Source organism: Lampetra planeri, chromosome 8 (assembly GCF_965212315.1).
Source record: "Lampetra planeri chromosome 8, kcLamPlan1.2.h2, whole genome shotgun sequence".
Classification (NCBI taxonomy): Eukaryota; Metazoa; Chordata; class Hyperoartia; order Petromyzontiformes; family Petromyzontidae; genus Lampetra; species Lampetra planeri.
This window is the reverse complement of record NC_136114.1, coordinates 14,961,346-14,981,885: the sequence shown is the minus strand read 5'-3', so window position 1 is coordinate 14,981,885 and position 20,540 is coordinate 14,961,346. Positions and strand designations below refer to the sequence as shown.

Sequence of the window (20,540 nt, the reverse complement as noted above, 5' to 3'; positions counted from 1 at the left end):
CATCTCGAGGAGTTGAGATAATGCTTGACGGGCAAAAGGCTCCACATAAAAATAAAACTTACGATGGCGTAAAAAAATTAAATTCTGCATTTCTATGCAAAAGACTGCGAATACGATTCCAACATTCATGTAAATGTGAACACTGCTGAATAATCCTATGCCATGGCTCTCACGCATTCGTATTTTTTCAAGACTGATAAACGGATAGACGGAGATTCATGTACTTGACGGACGCAAGCTCCGCCAGGGTTGTATGAATACAGATCGGATTCATGAGCTACGATTGCTCACTTTGATTGACAAACACGCCGCGGCAATCCAAGCCAAGACCGGGTGCTTATTACAAAAGAGGAGTGTCAGGGCCAATCAAACGCACGCCCCCATAACGCCGCTCCACGGAGGAAAACGACGGTACCACACGACGACGGATTTGGCTACAGCTCCCCGCTGCCAAAAGAATCCCTCAAACACGACAGATGATGACAGCCCTTCGCACAGACGTTTGTTTGGATCGGACCACACCCAGCGCAGGACACGAGCTCCGGCGTAGTTACACGCGCAACGAACGCACAGCCACCGCGTCTCACACGCCTGAAGCCCACCACCCCCCGCGCCCCCCCCCACTACATGGCTTCCTGTTCTTACCCAGAAGAGACACCCAACGCAGCTTACACATAAACCTTTTGTAATCGTGGACCACGAATAAATAAGGACTGAGTTTTAGGATGCACCTGATAGAGACGGCACTGGGGCCTGGGGGGCAATAGTGGAGAGAGTTGACAGCCGAGGTGGCAGTGGCACCCACATGGCCAATGCAGTTCAGGGATAGACGATGAAGTTGACGGGGGAATACATATCGGGGTAATACGCAAGAGTCTACTTGTCCACGTTGGTCAGTGTGGATTGGTGAAGGTTCACACCTGACATGGTGATGATACACGGATGGCTACTCGCGTTCACATGCGCCCAGCCACTTGAGAGTTGCCAAAAAGACAAAGCCCCACCCCTCTACAGCCTACACAGGCTGTAGAGGGGCGAGTGCTGTTAGCGAGCACCTATGAAGGCCGGAATGGCACACGAGAGACTGGGTGGTCAACACCACACCCGGTCGTCTTTGTCTCCATAGCGGTGATGTTTACACACCGCACCAGGTATGTATTTGAGGCTGAGTCACCCTAAGAGGAGGCCCAGGACCTGTTCAGATAATCATCACCGATGTGAGCCATAGGCAGGAACCGAACTCGGGTCGCCGGGTATGTCGCAGAGCACGCTGACCACTACACACTAGCGCTCCCCCAGGATGGCAAGGCGCACACACAAGCAAGCCCAACCCCTCACCTGTGCCATATCATCCAGGCAGTTGAAGATGTACTTTCGAGCCTCCTTTGACTTGATCCCCGTCTCCGATTCGTGCTCCTCCGGCGTCTGCATGTAGATGCGTGCGTGAGCGAGCGCACGTGCAGAGAGCACAGTCAAAAGGCAGCAAATGATGAGAAATGACTCAACGCTAGGGGTCAAGGTCGGGCATAAACAACGGGTCATTTTAAATTTTTTTTGGGGGGGGGGGGGGGGGGGGGGGAATGAGACAATCTTGTGGCCCCCAAATGTTTAACGCGGTGTGAACTCAAACGCCGCCCCCTTGGTTGATGGCGGATAGCCGCTGGCGCGCGCAAGCCCGAGGAGGGTCGTCACCGTCGCTGCGCTGTGCTCACCTCACGGTTTGACGCACATCAAAGTGACACCGCTACCAATGAACAATAGGGCGCTCGATCCCCACCCCCCCCCTATTAAATAGACACAGGGACCACACTCTTTGCACAAAGGATTTGCTCAGAGAGTCCAATAATAGTCGCAAAGCAGTTGTGCACCTCCCTTTTCACGTGGACAAGGGACAATGGGCACGCACATAGGAAGCCGGGCTGCTGTGACGGGGAAATTAAGCTCTTAATTGCGTCCACAGAAGAAAAAAAAAACCACGGCGCGGTGCAACGCTCGTATTCTAAAACAACAAAAAAACGCGTCAGAATGTGTCAGTCGGGCACGTGACGGGATTAACCGGTTGTACCCCTACGCAGACTATTTCATTGTTCGCATTTTTAACAACCGATTGTTTGTTGTTGACACGAGGCTGAGGCTAACCGATACCGCACGAGTGACAAAGACAAGGAAATTGTACGCCTTGCTGGCAGTACATTATTATCTCGGCCGGCATACGCACGCCTCGCTCGCGCACAGACACACCAGACACCGTCCTGCTATCTCCGCTGCCGATTTACAATTAACCACAAACAGACAGGTGCCCCCCCCCTTTCACCCGTCAAAGGCCGGGGAGACTCATCCATTATTCCAACGCGCACCGTCCGATTAAACAGGAACGACCCGGCCGGCAAGTCGCCTTTACTGCCCAGAACCGGTCAGCGGCAGCCTCCATCATCCCAGCGCCGTGGCGCCACAGCACCCCCCTCCCCCCCCTTAATTGGCGAGGCAATTGCGCGGCGCTGCTGCTACTGCTGCTGCTGCTGGGAGCTGGTCGGCTCTCTCATCCTCCGCTTGCGCTCCCCCTCCCACCCCAACCCAGCTCGCGCCACCGCCCGCCGCCTGCCGTTCGCGAGCATTAACGAACGGATCGGTTACATTTAAGTGACCCTTTTTTTAGCAGTGGGGAAGGGACGGCCGCGCTCGCGTGTCCATTTTTAATGCGCGAGCGCCCAGCGCACGCAAGTAAAGCGGCGGTGGAGGCTGCGGCGGCGGTATGGTTGTTTGGAGCCGAATGCCGTATACCGCGCGTGGCGGAGACACCGTTGCACGTTGCTCCTATGCAGCGCTCTTGGTGCGGAGCAACGACCCAGGGCACCTTACTACAAAAAGTATTTTAAAATGTGAAAAAAATATTGTCGGCCAATCAATCCAGCTCACGGACAAGGTAACGCAAACCCCGATGAGTATTCACATTTTGAAGATTCGACAACTGCCACATGCGATTTTGGACCCCACGAGTTCCCCCCCCCCCCGCCCCGGATGTTAAACGCCTACACCAACAGCCCTGGGTGTTGATCCACTGCTGGATAGGGGGCTCCCCCTATACCGTGCGGGTAGCTGGCGGCGATTTTGTCCACGCATCACCAGGACCCTTTTAGCATCGCGATAAATCCGTAATGGACAACTATTGAGCCCGGCGCCTCGCCGTCAGCAGTGATTGGAGCGGTCACGCGGTCGATGAGTTTGCGAGCGACTCTTCCCGTCTCCGTGGACACTGATCTGACCAGGAAGGTGTAAGCTGCCTGTACAGCATGCGAGGTGAGCGCACGTACACCCCGAGAGGCCTTTTGCCAATCCGCTGCTGGACGAGAGCCTCGCCAACACTGCGCGGGTCATTCTGACCACGCGTCGCCACGCCGGTCGGTGCGGTTGAGTTTATGTGATTTGTCACGCGGATGATTCCGTGTAGCCAGTCGCCCGGCTGTTTCACAAGGGAGAGCCGTGGTGAAGGCAGGAGGCACAGAGACGTCCGAGTTCGATGGTTTATGCTGCACTGACAACGTAGTCCCGTAGCAGCCGATAACACCCTGTTTTGTATGCATGGTCGTGGCCGCCCATCCAAGGGCCATCCAGGCTCAACCACGATTTAGCTTGCGAGCTCTGACGAGATCGGCGCATTCCGGGTGATTTGTTCGCAGGCGCCCGGTTATGTGCGACGTTTCTCATTAACAGCGTTCAAGTCCAGGCTCGCAACCTCCCCCGCCTCTTCTGCCTACGGCCGACCGAGCCTTCTCTCAAACACGGACATCGTGTGCGCTTACACTCATATCCCTTCCTGGTCACGCACATGTCCCACCGCTTCGCACAGCACCGTGGGATGTGGCTGCATTTAGACACACTCGGCGTCCAAATTGTATAACACACACAGAGAACGGAAGAGTCAAGTGTGAGCTCCAACTGTGAGTTAGCCAACCACTCTGACAGAAGGGTCATTGCCTAAACTTGTAAGCCTAACATATAGCTATCTCTGGGGGTGCTGGCACAGTGGTTTGCGTTATGACTCTAGCGACCTGAATTCAATTCCGGGACATGGATAACATACCCTGCCAAGATATCTGAACCGGTCTCTCGGCCTCTCTCCCTTTCACCAACAAGCACTGACCAGCGTCGTGAAGTATGGTCAAACAACCCCCATGAACGACACGGCACGGGAAGGTCTTCATCCAGCAGCGTTTTGACAAAGGGCTGTGAATCATTATACTGTAATGTAATGTTTTATAATATATTTACAAGGCAGAGTTAATGTTCATGTTATTGGTTTATGTGCACCACTGCTACCACAGCCCCTTAATTTATTACTATTATTACGTGACTTACGCACAACTGGGCCACATTCAATCGCTTTTGGTTTAGCATAAACTTTGCCGCAGTGCTTTCACCGTGGCATTTATGCACAATATTTCTGTATAATTACGCATAAAATATATAACGGGCACAGCTTGGGACGGCAGCTGGCATCAATGCGCCGCAAGTGACGAACCAAAACGCGCAAACAATTCCATCCGTCAACGCCGACCTAAACAGTGCTCGGCGACCTGCAGACTTTATATATTTTTTTATGTTTCGCGAAAATATATCGCGGGAGTGTAGGGGAGGATTGAGAGTACGAGAGCCGCCAAACATAAAAACGGCTCTGGATGTTCTCGACATGTGTTGAGGCTTGATGTGAGCCTCTCGGACACCGCTGGGCAGTGAGCACGAGCGATGAGAGGAATCCGTGGCGTTTAGCTCTTCACAGCCGCTCGCCAGAGTTTCGTGTCGGCGAGCTGTCTGGGGCCGTGGCTCCAGCGGGCTCGCGCTGAAAGCCCTCTCGGATTTTAATAACGTTCAACTCTTGCTTATTCGTGTTCATTTACCAAATTTAACAAGTGGCTGGCAACTGCGGGTTATGTAATGAGTGGTTGAGTTCTCTGCTGGGTAAAATTACAGCTCGATTCCTAAGCAACAGCAGAGTCCCTGTGCGCTCAACCCAAGGTATGTACCGAGTACACACACACACAAAGACAGAGATCCACCATATAGCCTTGAACAGACTGTTGGGGCAAATGCTGTGAGCGAGCACCTATTAAGGCCAACACAACGCGCAAGGGGGTGGGTGGCCAGCACTGTCCCCAACCGCCTTTGTCTCCCCCAATGATTGATGTTTACACACCGCAACAGGTACTCATTTCAGGTTTCAGATGTTCATCACCGATGTTGCCTGTGAGCAGAAATTGAATTTGGGTCGCTGGGTCTGTAACTCAAGTACACCAAGCGGTACACTCCTGCTCCCCACACACACGTAGCGCCGTGCGCGTACGCAGACGCACGCACATATTTTACGGCAGGGCTTGATACAGGAATACTGCTGATAGCATTCAAACATAAATTCAGGGTGACACAGCGTAAGGGCAGCGTGTATAATCTCGAAGCGACGTCACCGTGGCATTTCCACCTCGACAGTCGCAGCGAGACGCACGGCCCGGCCAGTTACGAGCGATCTGGATAAACAGCACCTGAGCCCTGAAATAAAAAAAAACTTCTCCATTTAACGGACATGTCTGGGCTGAAACGTTTTCACCGTGCAACCCGGGTATTTTTGTTCGTGTCGAGCTATATAATATACAGCAGGGGGCTATGCTGTCAGCGGTGGGCAGTGCAACAAATTGAACGTCGTACTGTACTACGCTCCAACATCGACACTCCCCGCCGCCACCAACCCGTACTGACGAGCGTGGCAAAGTAGTACGCTCAAGTGACCCCCCCACTCCCCCCCCCCCCGACGAAGGCCCTCATTCCAGCAGTGGATCGACAAAAGGGGCTGCACACCGATAGAATCCTCGAGTGGACCATCAGTAACGTAGGGAACCCGCGGCTCGTTTCCGCGCAGCCTCCTGGTGGCTACAGGCAGTGCCCACCGTCGGCCTTAATGAAGCCACCGCAGCGACGGTATCGATTCGCCACATTAGCCAGAGAAACGGCAGACATCGGCACCAGGCGCCGAAATTCACCACCCCCACCCCCACCCACCACCGGCCCCGCATCGGCCAAGCGTCTCCAACAACAACAGCGGCACAAACCCGAGCACGTGAATGCCGGGCCACACGCTGCGCATTCCCGGCAACTGCCGGACGCGGAAAATCGGAACGGAACGCAGCGGGGGGGGGGTCGGCGGAGAGGAGAGGAGGGAGCGGTCGCAGAGATGGCGACGGAGAGCAGGGAGTGACCTCCCTCCATCCCTTGATTAATTGCTATGATTATTTGGGATTGTGAAAGAGGATTCATAAATACGTTCTTTTCTATCTCGTATGAACCATTTTGTTTGTACACCTTTATTGTATCCGTTGCTGTAAATTCTGGCCTCTATGTGCCATAAAGAAGGGCCATTGCCCGAAACATCGACTATCATATATGTTTCCCTTGGGACCATGCAGTGTTGTTATTGACGAACACGTTAAGTTGTTTGTCATTAATGCATGTGCACCACTGCCAATGCAGCAGCAGCATCACCCAATAAACCGTTACCGTATTTGTAATCTCAGCATATAATTTCCATAAATAATTGACGAGCCGATACATAATTACAAGCCCAGTAAGTATGGAAGGAATAGGCCAAGACACATCCACCGTGTAGACGGAGCGATCAAACAACAATCGCGTTTAGCAGAGAGATTGCTGCATCCCAACACCGCGAGAGATTGCTGCATCCCAACACCGCGAGAGATTGCTGCATCCCAACACCGCGAGAGATTGCTGCATCCCAACACCGCGAGAGATTGCTGCATCCCAACACCGCGAGAGATTGCTGCATCCCAACACCGCGAGAGATTGCTGCATCCCAACACCGCGAGAGATTGCTGCATCCCAACACCGTGAGAGATTGCTGCATCCCAACACCGTGAGAGACTGCTGCATCCCAACACCGCGAGAGACTGCTGCATCCCAACACCGCGAGAGACTGCTGCATCCCAACACCGCGAGAGACTGCTGCATCCCAACACCGCGAGAGATTGCTGCATCCCAACACCGCGAGAGATTGCTGCATCCCAACACCGCGAGAGATTGCTGCATCCCAACACCGTGAGAGATTGCTGCATCCCAACACCGTGAGAGATTGCTGCATCCCAACATCGTGAGAGATTGCTGCATCCCAACACCGCGAGAGATTGCTGCATCCCAACACCGCGAGAGATTGCTGCATCCCAACACCGCGAGAGACTGCTGCATCCCAACACCGCGAGAGATTGCTGCATCCCAACACCGCGAGAGATTGCTGCATCCCAACACCGTGAGAGACTGCTGCATCCCAACACCGCGAGAGATTGCTGCATCCCAACACCGCGAGAGATTGCTGCATCCCAACACCGCGAGAGATTGCTGCATCCCAACACCGCGAGAGATTGCTGCATCCCAACACCGCGAGAGATTGCTGCATCCCAACACCGCGAGAGATTGCTGCATCCCAACACCGCGAGAGATTGCGGCATCCCAACACCGCGAGAGATTGCTGCATCCCAACACCGTGAGAGATTGCTGCATCCCAACACCGCGAGAGATTGCTGCATCCCAACACCGTGAGAGATTGCTGCATCCCAACACCGCGAGAGATTGCGACATCCCAACACCGCGAGAGATTGCTGCATCCCAACACCGTGAGAGATTGCTGCATCCCAACACCGTGCGAGACTGCTGCATCCCAACACCGCGAGAGATTGCGGCATCCCAACACCGCGAGAGACTGCTGCATCCCAACACCGCGAGAGATTGCTGCATCCCAACACCGCGAGAGATTGCTGCATCCCAACACCGCGGGAGATTGCTGCATCCCAACACCGCGAGAGATTGCTGCATCCCAACACCGCGAGAGACGACGGATTGGGAAGGTCCACATCCAGCAGTGAGGTTGAGCATGGTTGACAATGACGGTTGTGACAGCACGTTGCGATGGCAACAGAACGGGAAGACCTTCATCGAGTCATAGATACATCATGTCTGATGAGGAAGATGATGATGTACAGAGGCAGCTGATAACTCGTAGGGATGGCGATGGCTTGGGAAGGAGGACGTCATTCAGCAGTGATAAGAGCACAGTTGACGGTGAACGGTGGTGACTCAAATCACATTTTTTGGTGCTGGCTTGGCAAGGCCTTAACTCAGCAGTAAACAGAGAGCATGGCTGATTGATGATGGTGATGAAGTAAGGTGGTGGGGACGAGAGCGTGTAGCGACGGTGAGAGGCGCGCGCCAGGCGATGAGGCCCAGCGGCGCCGGAGCATGACGGCGGCGTTACCTTGAGTCTCCAGAGCGGGAAGGCCGACTCGGGGTCACGCTTGAAGAAGCGTGTCGTCTTGGTACCCGCGCTCAGCAGGTACTCGGCCGGCAGGCCCTGCGTCTGTGAGATGTAGCGGATCTGCGTGCGGGCGTCACGCGGGAGAAAAGCATTATGAGCACCGTTGCCGTCCTGCGCTCTTTGACCTCTTTGGCCTCGCGCCTCACCAACTCCCCGATGAAATTATCGATTGAGAAATACTCTCTTGGCATAATCCGCTCTCGGTATTTTGCAGCGCGGGCCTCACCTGGTCGTACTCCGAGGCTCCGGGGTAGAGAGGCCAGCCCAGGAAGAGTTCGGCGATGACGCAGCCCAAGGACCACATGTCGATCGCCTCGCAGAATGGGAGCCCGAGGATGATCTCAGGAGCCCTGTCGGAAAAAAATAACAAAGCGCAGGTCAGCCGAGATGAACGTAGGCAGACAAAGACCCCCCCGTATATCCCCTGTATAGCCTATTGGGGCAAGCGAGCACGTACGAAGTCTGGCATGGCATGCGAGGTGGTGGTGTGTAAATCACCACGCCCGGTCGACTTCGTCTCCCCAGTGCTGATGTTTATGCACATCAGGTACTCATTTAAGGCTGGGTAGACCTAGGGGAGGCCCAGGATACGTCCAAACATTATCCACCAACGTTGGCCGGGTTCGTCACGCGTCGCTCTAACCGCTGCAATACAGCTCTCCAACGTGTTCAAATACAGACACCCACGCGCTCACACGAGCAGGCATGCAAACGCGCAGCACAAATTGATCAACCGCGCTCGCGCGCATACACGGCAAGAGTCAACAATCATCGCTCTCACAGGTACCGCTCTCATGCGGTGGGTACCACCTGCTCGAATACCGACCAACAGCTACCGCACACGGAAAGTATACAGATCCCATGATCAATACAACGCACGTATAAAAGGGTATTCCTGGGAGAGCCGCCGGCTGCAAGCACTTAAATTAATAACGGCCTCTGCCGATGCAGGTCGCAAGAACCCAGAGCGGTTTCCTTGAAGCTGATGTCTCGCGAGTCTATCCTCGATGTCATAACGCACATCGGTGTGCTGCTCACAAACAGTGGGAAGGCATAATTCCCATCATGCCTTGCATGCATGTCATGTGAACACCACATTTGTATGTACATTATACGAGGCTTTCAGCCTTGTCCAGACCACCAACTCAATAGGTGAATGAGTGGCACTACTGGCATTTAGACTGGCATTGTACATCCAATGTTATTATATATATTTACGTATTGAAATATTGCACCTGGAAATTCCCTCGAGATGAAAAAGTTAATTTGTAAGGGTGTCCCGAGGGTGATCGCATGACACACGGCGGTGATCAGGACATGCACACAAGGCACGGCGGGAGCCGGGCCCTCCTGCCGAGCGCATGCCTTTAAATCCATTGTTTCCAGCCTGTACGATGTGTGTATGTTGAACTTCTTTCGCACCGTACGTAGCCAACCGTGCGGAGGGGAAGGACAACCAACTAAACACAAAAAGTAGTTTCAAAGAAATGAGTGGTGGGCCTCCTCTCGTCTCTGCAGAACCAAACCGTGCCGCGACCGCCACCCAAGCACCCGAGGCGCTCCGCAGACGCGACTCGTCAATCAAAGCGACGCTCGCTGCACGCACGCGCAGCCTCAGCAGGGCCCCGCGCACGAAACCGGTGGAGGACTCGGCAAGCGGTGAGGCCGACTGTGACAGTGGTCGCCTCCCTAATCCAGAAATCTTGAAGGAAATTAACAAAACACGCGGCGTGGTTTATATGCGCGTGGGAATCAACGGCGCCGCTTTAACTTTGCAGTTATTTACTTCCTATTCGGGGTGAGTGGGCCTATCTTTTAGTCGTGGCATACAAAAATATATATATATTCTCAGCTGTCCCTCTTGTTGGACGAAGGGTAGTTCCACATATTGAGAAACTGTCACAAAGTTTCAAAATGAACCGAATAGTGCGAGCGGGTTGCTATTTTGAAGGTAATTATCAATGGTTGTAGAAAATATGCTCGCGTGTGCATTGAACACACGCACGCTCACACATACACACACACGCATGCGCCCACACATGCACGCAGAAACGTGCACGCACACATGCGCCCACACACGCACGCACACACGCACACACACGCACATCCGAACGCGGCAGCGTGGGTTAAAAGGTTTGTCCGAGTACATCTGACACCGCGCTATTTTATGAGCATTTGCCCGTAATCAAGAAAGTTGGACAATTACTTCCATCTGAATAATAGCCCTAATTGGTTGACATACCATGCCCAAGTACAAAGCCATTTGTCGAGAATATACAATGGGGTCACACCAAGGAGGAGAGATGCAAGTGCTGCGACGTTAGTTAAAACTTTCCAGTCATGCTGGTGTCCAAACACACACAGTGGAAAAGTACAATAAATATAAAAATATAAAGATTTAAACTTAAAATAGTTCTAATCTAATCATTTTCGACAAACTTTTTCTGAAAGCTTGTTTTAAGATCACTTCCTGACTCCGACCCCTGGCAGTGGTGGGTAGGGAAATGGGAGGGGCTTGGCGGAGTGGTGGCGCAGGGGGGTGGGGGCGGCAGGCCCTCGGAGGATCATCATGCCGACCAATGGTCCAGGTCCAGATGTCGACCCTGCGTCAGACCTCGGTCAGATCTAGGCCAGACCAAGGCTAGAACTGGGTCAGACCTAGGCCAGACCTGGGCCAGTCCAAGTTCAGTACTGCCTAGTTCCCAGTGGTCATGGAAACAAAGCATTGGGGGAAAAGCAATTCTCCACACTGAGCCTTCCCGCAGAACCACCGTACTATCAGTGAACAAAGACTCGACACATTTGACAAAAACACTGCCCTCAAAGGAAATGATATCTAATAGGCAATGTCCCTCACTCATGGCACATGAGTATTTGTTGTTTGTGCTTATTTACCACTGAAAGTTCCGAATCACACTCAAACAGTTGAGCTTCTCAGCGAACAGGATAACTGATAAGTTAACTGATTTAGGGTGCCGCATGCCGCTCCATTAACTTGCGGCTCAAAGCGGCATTTCCTCCCATCACATGGACGATGGGAACGGGGCTCTGAAACGCACGTGGAGGGTGATTTTCCATTTGTGGAGCGCATGACCGATCTGACCGCATGACCAGCTGTTAGCTATATGGACTCGGATGCAGAGACAGCAAATAAATGAATGCAAGGGGGCAAGAATTGAAACGCCGTAGCAAGGGGGTGGCAGGGCACCCTTGCGAGAGAAGCTACGGGTGCTGACGTGTACGCGTATTTGTTAGGAGGCAATGTTATCCAGGCGAACGCTGGGCTGTTGTAGAAAAGCACAAAAGTGCATTTCGCTGAAGTTATGGATTTCATTAGCAGGCGATGGGATATTATTACTCGGTATCGCACGATGACTACCGCACGATGTTGCCCGTGATATATCCGCGCGGGACAAGGAATGCTTATTGCGCATCATGTTAAGGAGACGACGGGGGCCGGAGAAAGCCGCGAACGGCAGAACGGAGACGGGAGCTTCTGGCTCAAATCAACGCGAGCGGTCGGGTTCAAGCGGTTTTTGTCACACGGCGTTCCGACTCGTTTGTCTGGGCCGCGCGTTTTGTTCCACATGCCGGGAACTTCTTCAGGAACCCACCATGCCCAACAAGAGCTCGCCTTAGGACTGGGGAACATGCATTGGGGAGCGATTCCAAACCACGATTCGGTTTGAGCGCCACGTTCGACAAATAGCAACGAACGATTCACCAATGCCGCCTCACGAAATTGTACGGCTTACACATTTATTGCATAGCCGAGAACTTTATCTGTGGCAATCGGGGGCAGGTGTTGCGACCGTGGGAAGTCGTGCACCTGTTTGAGCACCCAGCGCGCCCGCACATGCACGCAGACACGCACGCAAACACGCACACACACGTACACGCGAGTGTGCTAGAGTGTGTGAGTGTGAGAGTGTGTGTGTGCAGCATGGGCTCCCTGTGGGATGCAAAGCGAGGCCCTACACACCCGTCGTCCGTCAGACATAATAACTAGGCCTGTTTTTTGAGACTGGCAAAAAATAAGAGGGCTGGTGGGTGGGGGGTTATTGAAGGCAAAAAGGAACCCAGCTGCATCTGTTGAGGAGGCTGCCATGTGAGGTACCACAATTATGTTAACGATTTAGATTGCATCGTTTTTGTTGCCCGGTTAAATAAAATGCAATTGTAAACCAGCAGCCAGGAATGCAGAAATTGGCACGAAAGCTCTCGGGTCTCAGAAAACAAGGTGGGTCCCAATGAGGTGACAAAAATCGCACGAGGCAGGATCCACATCTTTTGCATCCTGTGCATTTTTATTTCTGATTGTGGAGCGTGATGCCGCGTGCACACCGCTCTCGCGGCCGCACCGATGTGCGCCGACACGTTTATTAATTAATGCTGAGCACAGTCGCATAGCAACATCCGACAATAGCGGCATCCACATCCATCCCTCTGCCGTCAACCCGGGTGTTACGCTGCACGCTCAACTGATAGTTTCTAAAATAGTGCAAACTAAAATACCGAGCACATGCTCGCCCACTCACTCACTGGCTCCCACGCCATGCGTGCACCGCCACAGAAACGCATGCACGGGCGCAGCGTGACATCAAAAGGGACAATTTGGGGAAGTGGAACTCATCCATCAGCCTCGGTTTTTGCCGAGAGCCACTGCGGCCGCCCCCCAACGCCTTATCTGAAGCCATTAACATTTCCCCGCCACTTTCGGCTGCTGCCCAAACGGTCGCACGTTCCGCGGCAAGGTCAAGAGGAAAAGCGTTCGGCACAAAACGCTCAAAATGCCTTTTGCTGGGTTTTTTGTTTGTTTGTTTCAATGGTGAGCATGTTAAACCTGCTTCCCGTCTTCGGTGAACTCCCAAGCATGCACAAGAACACGCGATCACACGCACAAATATAATATAATGGTATATATATATAAAAAACCATACCCCCCCAGCAAACCTTTGGAAAACAATAACTTCGCGAGATCGCCTGAACGCCCCCCCCCCTCCGCACCCAAGTTGCACCCTGCAAACCATTCACGGTCTGCTGCTATTATAACGTCAGAGCAGGGCCTGCGGAGGGTTGTTTAACAATCTGAACAAATGGGGCCGAGCGGCAGAAACGGCGCCAGAGTTCGTCGCCACACGCACCGAATACGAGGACTCGTGGTTCACCTGAGGATAGGGGGGGGCACGTTGGGACATCCGGGCAGTTAAGCGCTGCCAACAGAAGCAGCGTGGAACCGATGAGCGTTCCTCCCCTACCCACAACTCCCCCTCACCACTCCTGCATCGTTAAAAAAAAAACAGGGCCCCCTCTTAACTAAAGAACCCTTCAACGCAGCCCTGCTCACCACATCAGTCGACAGCCGACCTCGCTCTAGAGCAATTAAATATTTATTCAGGAAATCCTCACCGAGTCTGAAGACTCCATTTCAGGAGGGTCCTGCACCAGGGGGGTGGATTGGCCAATTCCATTTTTAATGAGCGGTTTGATTCGGACTGCAGAAACCGGAGAACCCGGAGAAAATCCGTCACGTACATGGGAGGATAACACCCAAAAGGTCAGCTTCCCACACTGCAAACCCACTTGCTGTACTGCCACCTCAACGGCCACTACCTCCGTTAAGGATCCAGAGAGATGGCGAGAGCTTGGAGAGGCTTTCATCCAGCAGTGGATCGATCATGGCCGATACCGATGATGACCGACCCTAGCATCCAACGCGACGGGTCGCAGGCGCGAGCCGGCGCCGCGCCCAGCCAGGAAGAACGTGGCGCATTGGCGCGTGAACTTCATTTGAAATCCGTTCATGCCCGCACCATCTGTTGAGGGGCAGTGTGTGGCGCCTGGCGTCACTACGCACCTGCATCCTCACGCATCCATCCGTATGCGGAGCCCAATGTCGCAGCGGAAATTTTATGCGACAAACGTCACCCTATCCTGGCAATTAGCGCCTGTTTGCGTGCGATACTGCGGCAGCGTCTTTTGAAACTGCGTGGGCAGATCACCAGCATTGGTTTTATGCGGGCCTGACTTTGCTGATGAGACTCTGAATACCGAAACTGGTCCACGGTTTGCTCGTATTAAACCAATGCCGCTGAAAAAATGTACTCCTGGAAGGCCAAGTGGCCGATGGGATGTGTAAAAAAAACAGTTTCATCTTTGCAGCGGAGACACTGATACGAGATGCAGTCGTACTGTCTGCTTATTTGTTCTGTTACTTTTATCCTCCACGACGCTCAGAGATTACTCTTGTGGCGTTTGATACTCTGCAAACAAAAAACATGCGCAGAAGTTATGGCTACGGCGCACGTTCGCAATGTCGGGTGAACTTTGCAAATCAGTAACTAACGCTTTTTTTTTCCAGTTCGGAACAGTTAAAAATAAAGCGCGTGCACATTTTAATGTGGAAACACTCGTGTGTGCAAAGGAGTTATTTGCCACGCGTGGCCAAGGTGAATAAGCGCAAATCCGTTGAGATGTTTATCCACCGCAGTTCACATCACGTGAATAAATTCAAAGAACAAAAACATTATGCAGCTCAGACAGCGAACTCGCACACACAACTGCAGGAGGGAACCCTGTCAGAGGGGTCTGCCTTTGCTAGTGTGTGCGAGTATGCGTATCCGAGGAGGCGGTAGTGGAGTGGGGCTAGCACGTTGCGCTACAAACCCGGCAACCCGAGTTCGATTCCTACTCACCGGCAAACAGTGCTTATGATTATGTTAACCGGTCCAGGGCCTCCCCTAGGTCAACTCAGCCTCAAATAAGTACCTGGTGCGTTGTGTAAACATCGTCACTAGGGAGACAAAGGCAGCCGGGCGTGGTGCTGGATACCCACCCCATCGTGTGTCGTGCCCCAACAGTCAGTTAAGGCTAGACGGGGGGGATCTATGTCTTTGTGTGCGTCTATGCAGGCAGCAGTAGTGTAGCGGGTAGCACACTGCGCTATGAAGCCAGCAATTTTTAATCGCTTCCTGGCCATGGCCAATATCAGTGGAAAATATCTGAATGGGTTCTGGGCCTCCAGGAGGTTGACTCAGCCTTAAATAAGTACGTGGTGTGGTATGTAAACAACAGCACTTGAGATACGAAGGCCACACCACCTCGTGCACCGTGCCAACCTTAACAAGTGGATAAGGATCCGTGTATGAGCGTACATGTGCATGCGTGTTTTTGAAAGCGTGTGTGCATGTGTGCGTATACACGGTCAAAGGGACCATCGCATCTAAGAGCATGCCCCCCCCCACTGCTACCCTCTGGGAAATCCAGCCATCGCTGGGATCCGGCGCGGAGTGGGGTGGGGGGTTGTGCAGCGTGGCGCGTGACAATCGCTGCAATGCGTGGCATCTGCCCATTAGGCAGCGTCCCTCACCAACGGCGAGGGCCGCTGCTCCAACGCGGCGCATGCGCACGCGCACGCACGCACGGACGGAAATCGCTGTGACGGAGCGAAGGCCGGCGGCGTCGCAGAAAGGGCCTCGAGGGAACGCGTCGCCGCTGTCTACGCTGGGCGCGGGGAGGAGACGAAGGGGGGCGGGCGCGTGGGGTTGGGGGGTTGGGGGCAGGCGCGGAGAGGCGAAGGGAGGGAGGGGGCGGATGATGGAGGTCGGGGTCAGCTCAGCTTGAGGTTTTAATTGATGCGCGGGTGAGAGGCCGCGGGATTATAATTAGAGCGCGAGCTCAGCCAATGCGCCGGGACACTCCAGAGCAGAAAGGAGCCCCATTTGTCACATTGTAGCCGGCCTCGCGCCCAATACCCACGGCCGCCCGCGGTGCAGTTTTTTTTTTAAACACGCGGAGCCGAGCGCGCGCAGAATACGAGCGCGCCGAGGGACGGCACAATGCGGCAGCGGGCGAGCGCGCACTTTTGTCTCCCCCCGCCATCGCCTCCATCCTCGCGAGACAGGGGGGTGGATGTGGCGGCTCCGGCCGAGAGCATCCTTTAGGGCGCGTCTCCGCGGCAACGGCGCACGGCTTAACGAGCCGGCGGCGGCGCGCACGCGGCGGCGGCGAGCGACGAGAGAGCGAGCGGGCAAGAGTAAAGGAGAGTGAGTGAGAGAGAGGGAAGGACTGGGAGAGCGCGAGACGGAGCGGGAGGGAAAGAGCGAGAGAGTGGGAGGGAGCGCTTCACAGATGCAGAGCACCCGAGGCACAGACTGGCGGTCAGGGCAAAGGCAGCGAGCGCAACATAAATAAAATATAGCGTGCGCTAGGCTAGGAGGAGGCGGTGGCGGTTGGTGGTCGTGGTGGTTTGTGGGAAGGACAGCAGGGGAGCGAGGATGCTGATGGCAATGGTTGGGTAAGTGTAAGAGAGATACAAAAAAATTACAAATCTGTTACTAAATCTTTCAAAAATATATACATGTACATGAGTACTTTGTTTATATATACATACACACACACGATATGGTAAAGAGTGATTGGAAGCAGTTGAAACTGCCTGAGGTTGCACGGATGAAACCAGCTGTAACCTGCAGAGGCCCAGGTGCTGTGTCCTTGCTAAGCTTTACTGATTTGACATTTACCAGCCACGTGCAGAATCCCTCGCACGCCCATAGCGAACAAAACCAAAGCCCCAACGATTACACACGAGCGCGCGCGCACACGCACACACGTCCAGAAATTAATTTCTAATTCGTCGAGATCAACGCTCACGCACGTTAGGGACAGCCGGTGTGCTCCGACGGCGAGGTCGGTGGGCTCGGGACGATGAGCAGTGGCGAGGAATAACGACGGAGGCCGAGGACGCCCTCCGAGGAGATGGAGTGATGAAATCGGCTCTTGTGCTGCAGCCAGGCGGATTACTGCACCGCAGGATCGTGAGAGATGGTCACGGCTTGGGGAGGCCGTTACCTAGCAGTAGATTGACCATGGCTGATAACGATGATTACTTAGTGCACTAAATATAGTATTGTTCACATAATATAACACTGTGGGCATTTGCCACAGAGGGGTGATATTTTTACAATGATGCGTCTTTAGGTGTTCACGAATTACTTTTTCCCCATAAAATATCACCACCAAATAGCATTAGATTAGTCAGCTACACGGTGAAGTCACAAACCCATCTCTGGCTGCAACATGTAAAGAAAATTCCATTATTAAACCAGGAAAGTTTAAATATTGACCAATTTTCTCTTTAAATGTTTAGCATAAAAACGAAACAAAGAATAATCACTGAAATTTAATTGGAAGTGCTTAAGGCAAGAAATAACATTTATAGTGTGTGGTGGGTCACAGTTTGCTTGGCCAATTCTACTAACAAATGGGGGTGAGAATGGTGGAGGAGGAGGAAAAACGCGAGGTAAAGTCATATTGCCAGCTGAAATCAGTTCGCAAAGTTCACTGCTCTTTAAATATTAACCTTTATTCCCCACAGCTCTGTCATTTCCCCGGGGCCCATAAATACTGCACTTTGCCAGCAGACGCAGGCTACACCCACTCATCCACCCACAGCAGCAACGCTCAAATAGCGAATCCGACACCGTGCTGCCTGGCCCACCCCACAGAGCCCACAGGCTCCACAGGCCCAACCGGCCCCACTGGGCCAACCAGCGCAACAGACCCCACCTGCCCCACCAGGCCCCACTGGCTAAATGGCTATACTACACGTGGGGCTTGCAGGATTCTTTCCAGCGCAGGTTAGCCGTGAGCAGCATCAACCCAGAATGTGTTGGAACGAGACGTCCTTAAAGCTGCAAGCTGTCGCAAAAAAACAATTTCCGCCAGCAGGCATCCGAGGTTGTTTTCGTAGAGCCCGCGAGTCGGACGCGGCTGGGTTGGATTTGTCAGTCTCTCAAGAGTTGAATGTGTTTTTTGTATGCTCTAGCTGCCACGTTGTGTTGTCATTTCACGGTGCAGGGTAGAGAAAATGTACCGTGGAAGTTGCTGTCACCGAACTACTGATAAATGTACAGGTGACGTATTCCCCACACTAGGGGGCGCTGCACTATCGCACAGACACAGGCAGATACATTTTTGACACGCGGTAGAATAAGTCAAATTATGGAAAAAAATACACAAACAATGTGATACTTTTTTTGCGGTGTCATTCGTCACCTAGGTTGCGACCATCAACTCCCCACACCAGAGAACCAATTTTAAATCTTATCTTGAAATCATGGTTGGCTGACACATGGATTCACAGCGTTCGCCAGCTCTGCGGCTCTGCTCTCCGAGCAACCTCAGCTGGCTTCTATTTTGGACCAGAGTGATCCCACAGTGATCCGGCCAAGTGTGAACGCACGCCAGTCCCAACGCTCGTTTCAAAAGCAGGGGAGATGGAACTTCTATTTCCATGAGCGAGACATCGCAGCCGGCGTTACACGCTGCACAGACTCTCCCAAAGGCACCGCTAAAGAAGAACAAAAGCCACCGAGGCGCACTGGGGGAGAGGTGAGTCTTGCATATCCTGCAGAGACGGGGTAGGGGGTGCTGTACGTATGTTGAATTTCTTTAGCACCGTACATGACCAACCGTGCTAATCGGAGATGCAGGGGAAGGGCAGTGGATGAGTATATCTAGGTCCTTCACCACGCGCGCTCTCCGCGAATTCAAAACGCACCATACCAGCGCGATGCGGAGGAGAGGTGAAGGAGGAGGTGGGAGGGGGGTGGAGGAGTAGGAGGAAGGGAAAGAGGAGAGGCAGACGGGTGGAAATAATAAGGCCTCCTTTTAACCACGACTCCACCACAATGACGCTGCACGCCGGCCATAATTGCATTACGGTCCCATTTGCGCAATTCAGGTTTCTCGGTAATTGTTCTAATTCGGCTTAAAAGAAAAAAAATACGTACGACCGTTGCCGATAAAGAGATGCATTTTTGTAAAATGGGGGGGGGGAAGGAAAATGTATGTGAACATTCGTAAAAACATACAGTCCTAAAACACAATATTAAATAAAATAATAAACTGTTTTCCAGCGATGCTTGAATTAAGAGGGAACTGCTGTTTGGTCTGCAAATGGATTAATGGGCAGGGGGTTAGACGGGGTTAAAGTGTTCCGATGGATGGACGCAGAGAGGCATCTGTTCGCTTAAGGGTGTGGGAAAACGGTACTGACCAGTCCACTCAGGTTCCAGCCTCTTTGTTCGCAAACACCACCCAATCATTACCGGCACCAACACCACCACGACTCCTACCCCAGCCCAAGCAAGCACCGCATACACACATACCTACCCACACACACACCCACACACACACCCACACACACACCCACACACACACCCACACATCCACAGGCGACCGTAACTCTCCGAGGACCGGCACAAAAAGCATCGAACGGGAGCCAGTCTGCCAAAAGTGCCCCCCCACCACCACCAGACCCCATCCCACCCCCCCATCGCGCCAGCACCTTCCAACTTGCACCCACCCACCGGGCCTGACAGCTCGCACAGCCAGGCACTTTGCACTTTATAGCCATTCCCCCCCATCAGTGGGGTGATCAATGCAACACGCAATTTTATAGCTAAATGGTCCTCGGATAACCTTGCCGATTCACTGTGTGTGAGAGAGGTGTCCACATCTCCACAGCAGTATCCCCACAGGGCAGCGGTGCTATTAAGTGCGGTGTTGTCGACAGTCAGGCGACAAACACAAGTCTCTCTTGACGCACGGGGACATAATGAGAATTATAGAGAGGGCGTGTGCGCAAAACTCAGCTGCTCGGTACAAGGCAAAGCAGCGCGAATTGATGCAGAATTGCCACCGCAAATCCAAAACGCCGGACCGAAGCGGTGACCGCGTTTTTGACATTGAACAGGAGCAGGGAGCCGAGAGCACGGGTGGCTGGGGGGGATCGAAGAACTATCGAAGAGAATGAAACGCGCATAACCTCCTGTAAATCATCTACAGCTGCCTTTTTGAAATGTATTACTTAACTAAAGTGCGAATTCGCCCTTGACAGGTGGAAATAAACTCAAACATTCAATTGATAAGAAAAAAAAATACTTGGTAAGTTTGGTAAACACATGTTCAGGTGGGCTTCGCTAACATCATACGGAGGGTGGATCGGCCATGAATTATGGAAAACGTTTACATTCGTTATTCGGGTGATGCCCGCAATTGGCTCACAGGGTAAACTTGTGACGGGTGACAAAACAGAACCCATTGTGCCCGACGGGACACAGCGGCTCAGCCCGACCCAGGGCACCGCAACTTCGCTCACGACCAGGCC

At 53.1% G+C, this 20,540-nt stretch overlaps 1 protein-coding gene across 4 annotated transcripts in view; it reads right to left on the bottom strand.

Annotated features, from left to right (window-relative positions):
• The window catches only part of HIPK2 (homeodomain interacting protein kinase 2), a 61,484-nt gene that overhangs the window by 13,288 nt on the left and 27,656 nt on the right, over positions 1-20,540 (bottom strand). For all 4 annotated transcript variants that reach the window (XM_078597157.1, XM_078597160.1, XM_078597159.1 and 1 more), the window contains 3 exons: positions 8,595-8,718; positions 8,309-8,428; positions 1,339-1,425 (listed from right to left, as the gene is read on the bottom strand). In XM_078597157.1, the coding sequence (XP_078453283.1) occupies positions 1,339-1,425; positions 8,309-8,428; positions 8,595-8,718 (331 nt within the window). The remainder of the gene's footprint in view (positions 1-1,338; positions 1,426-8,308; positions 8,429-8,594; positions 8,719-20,540) is intronic.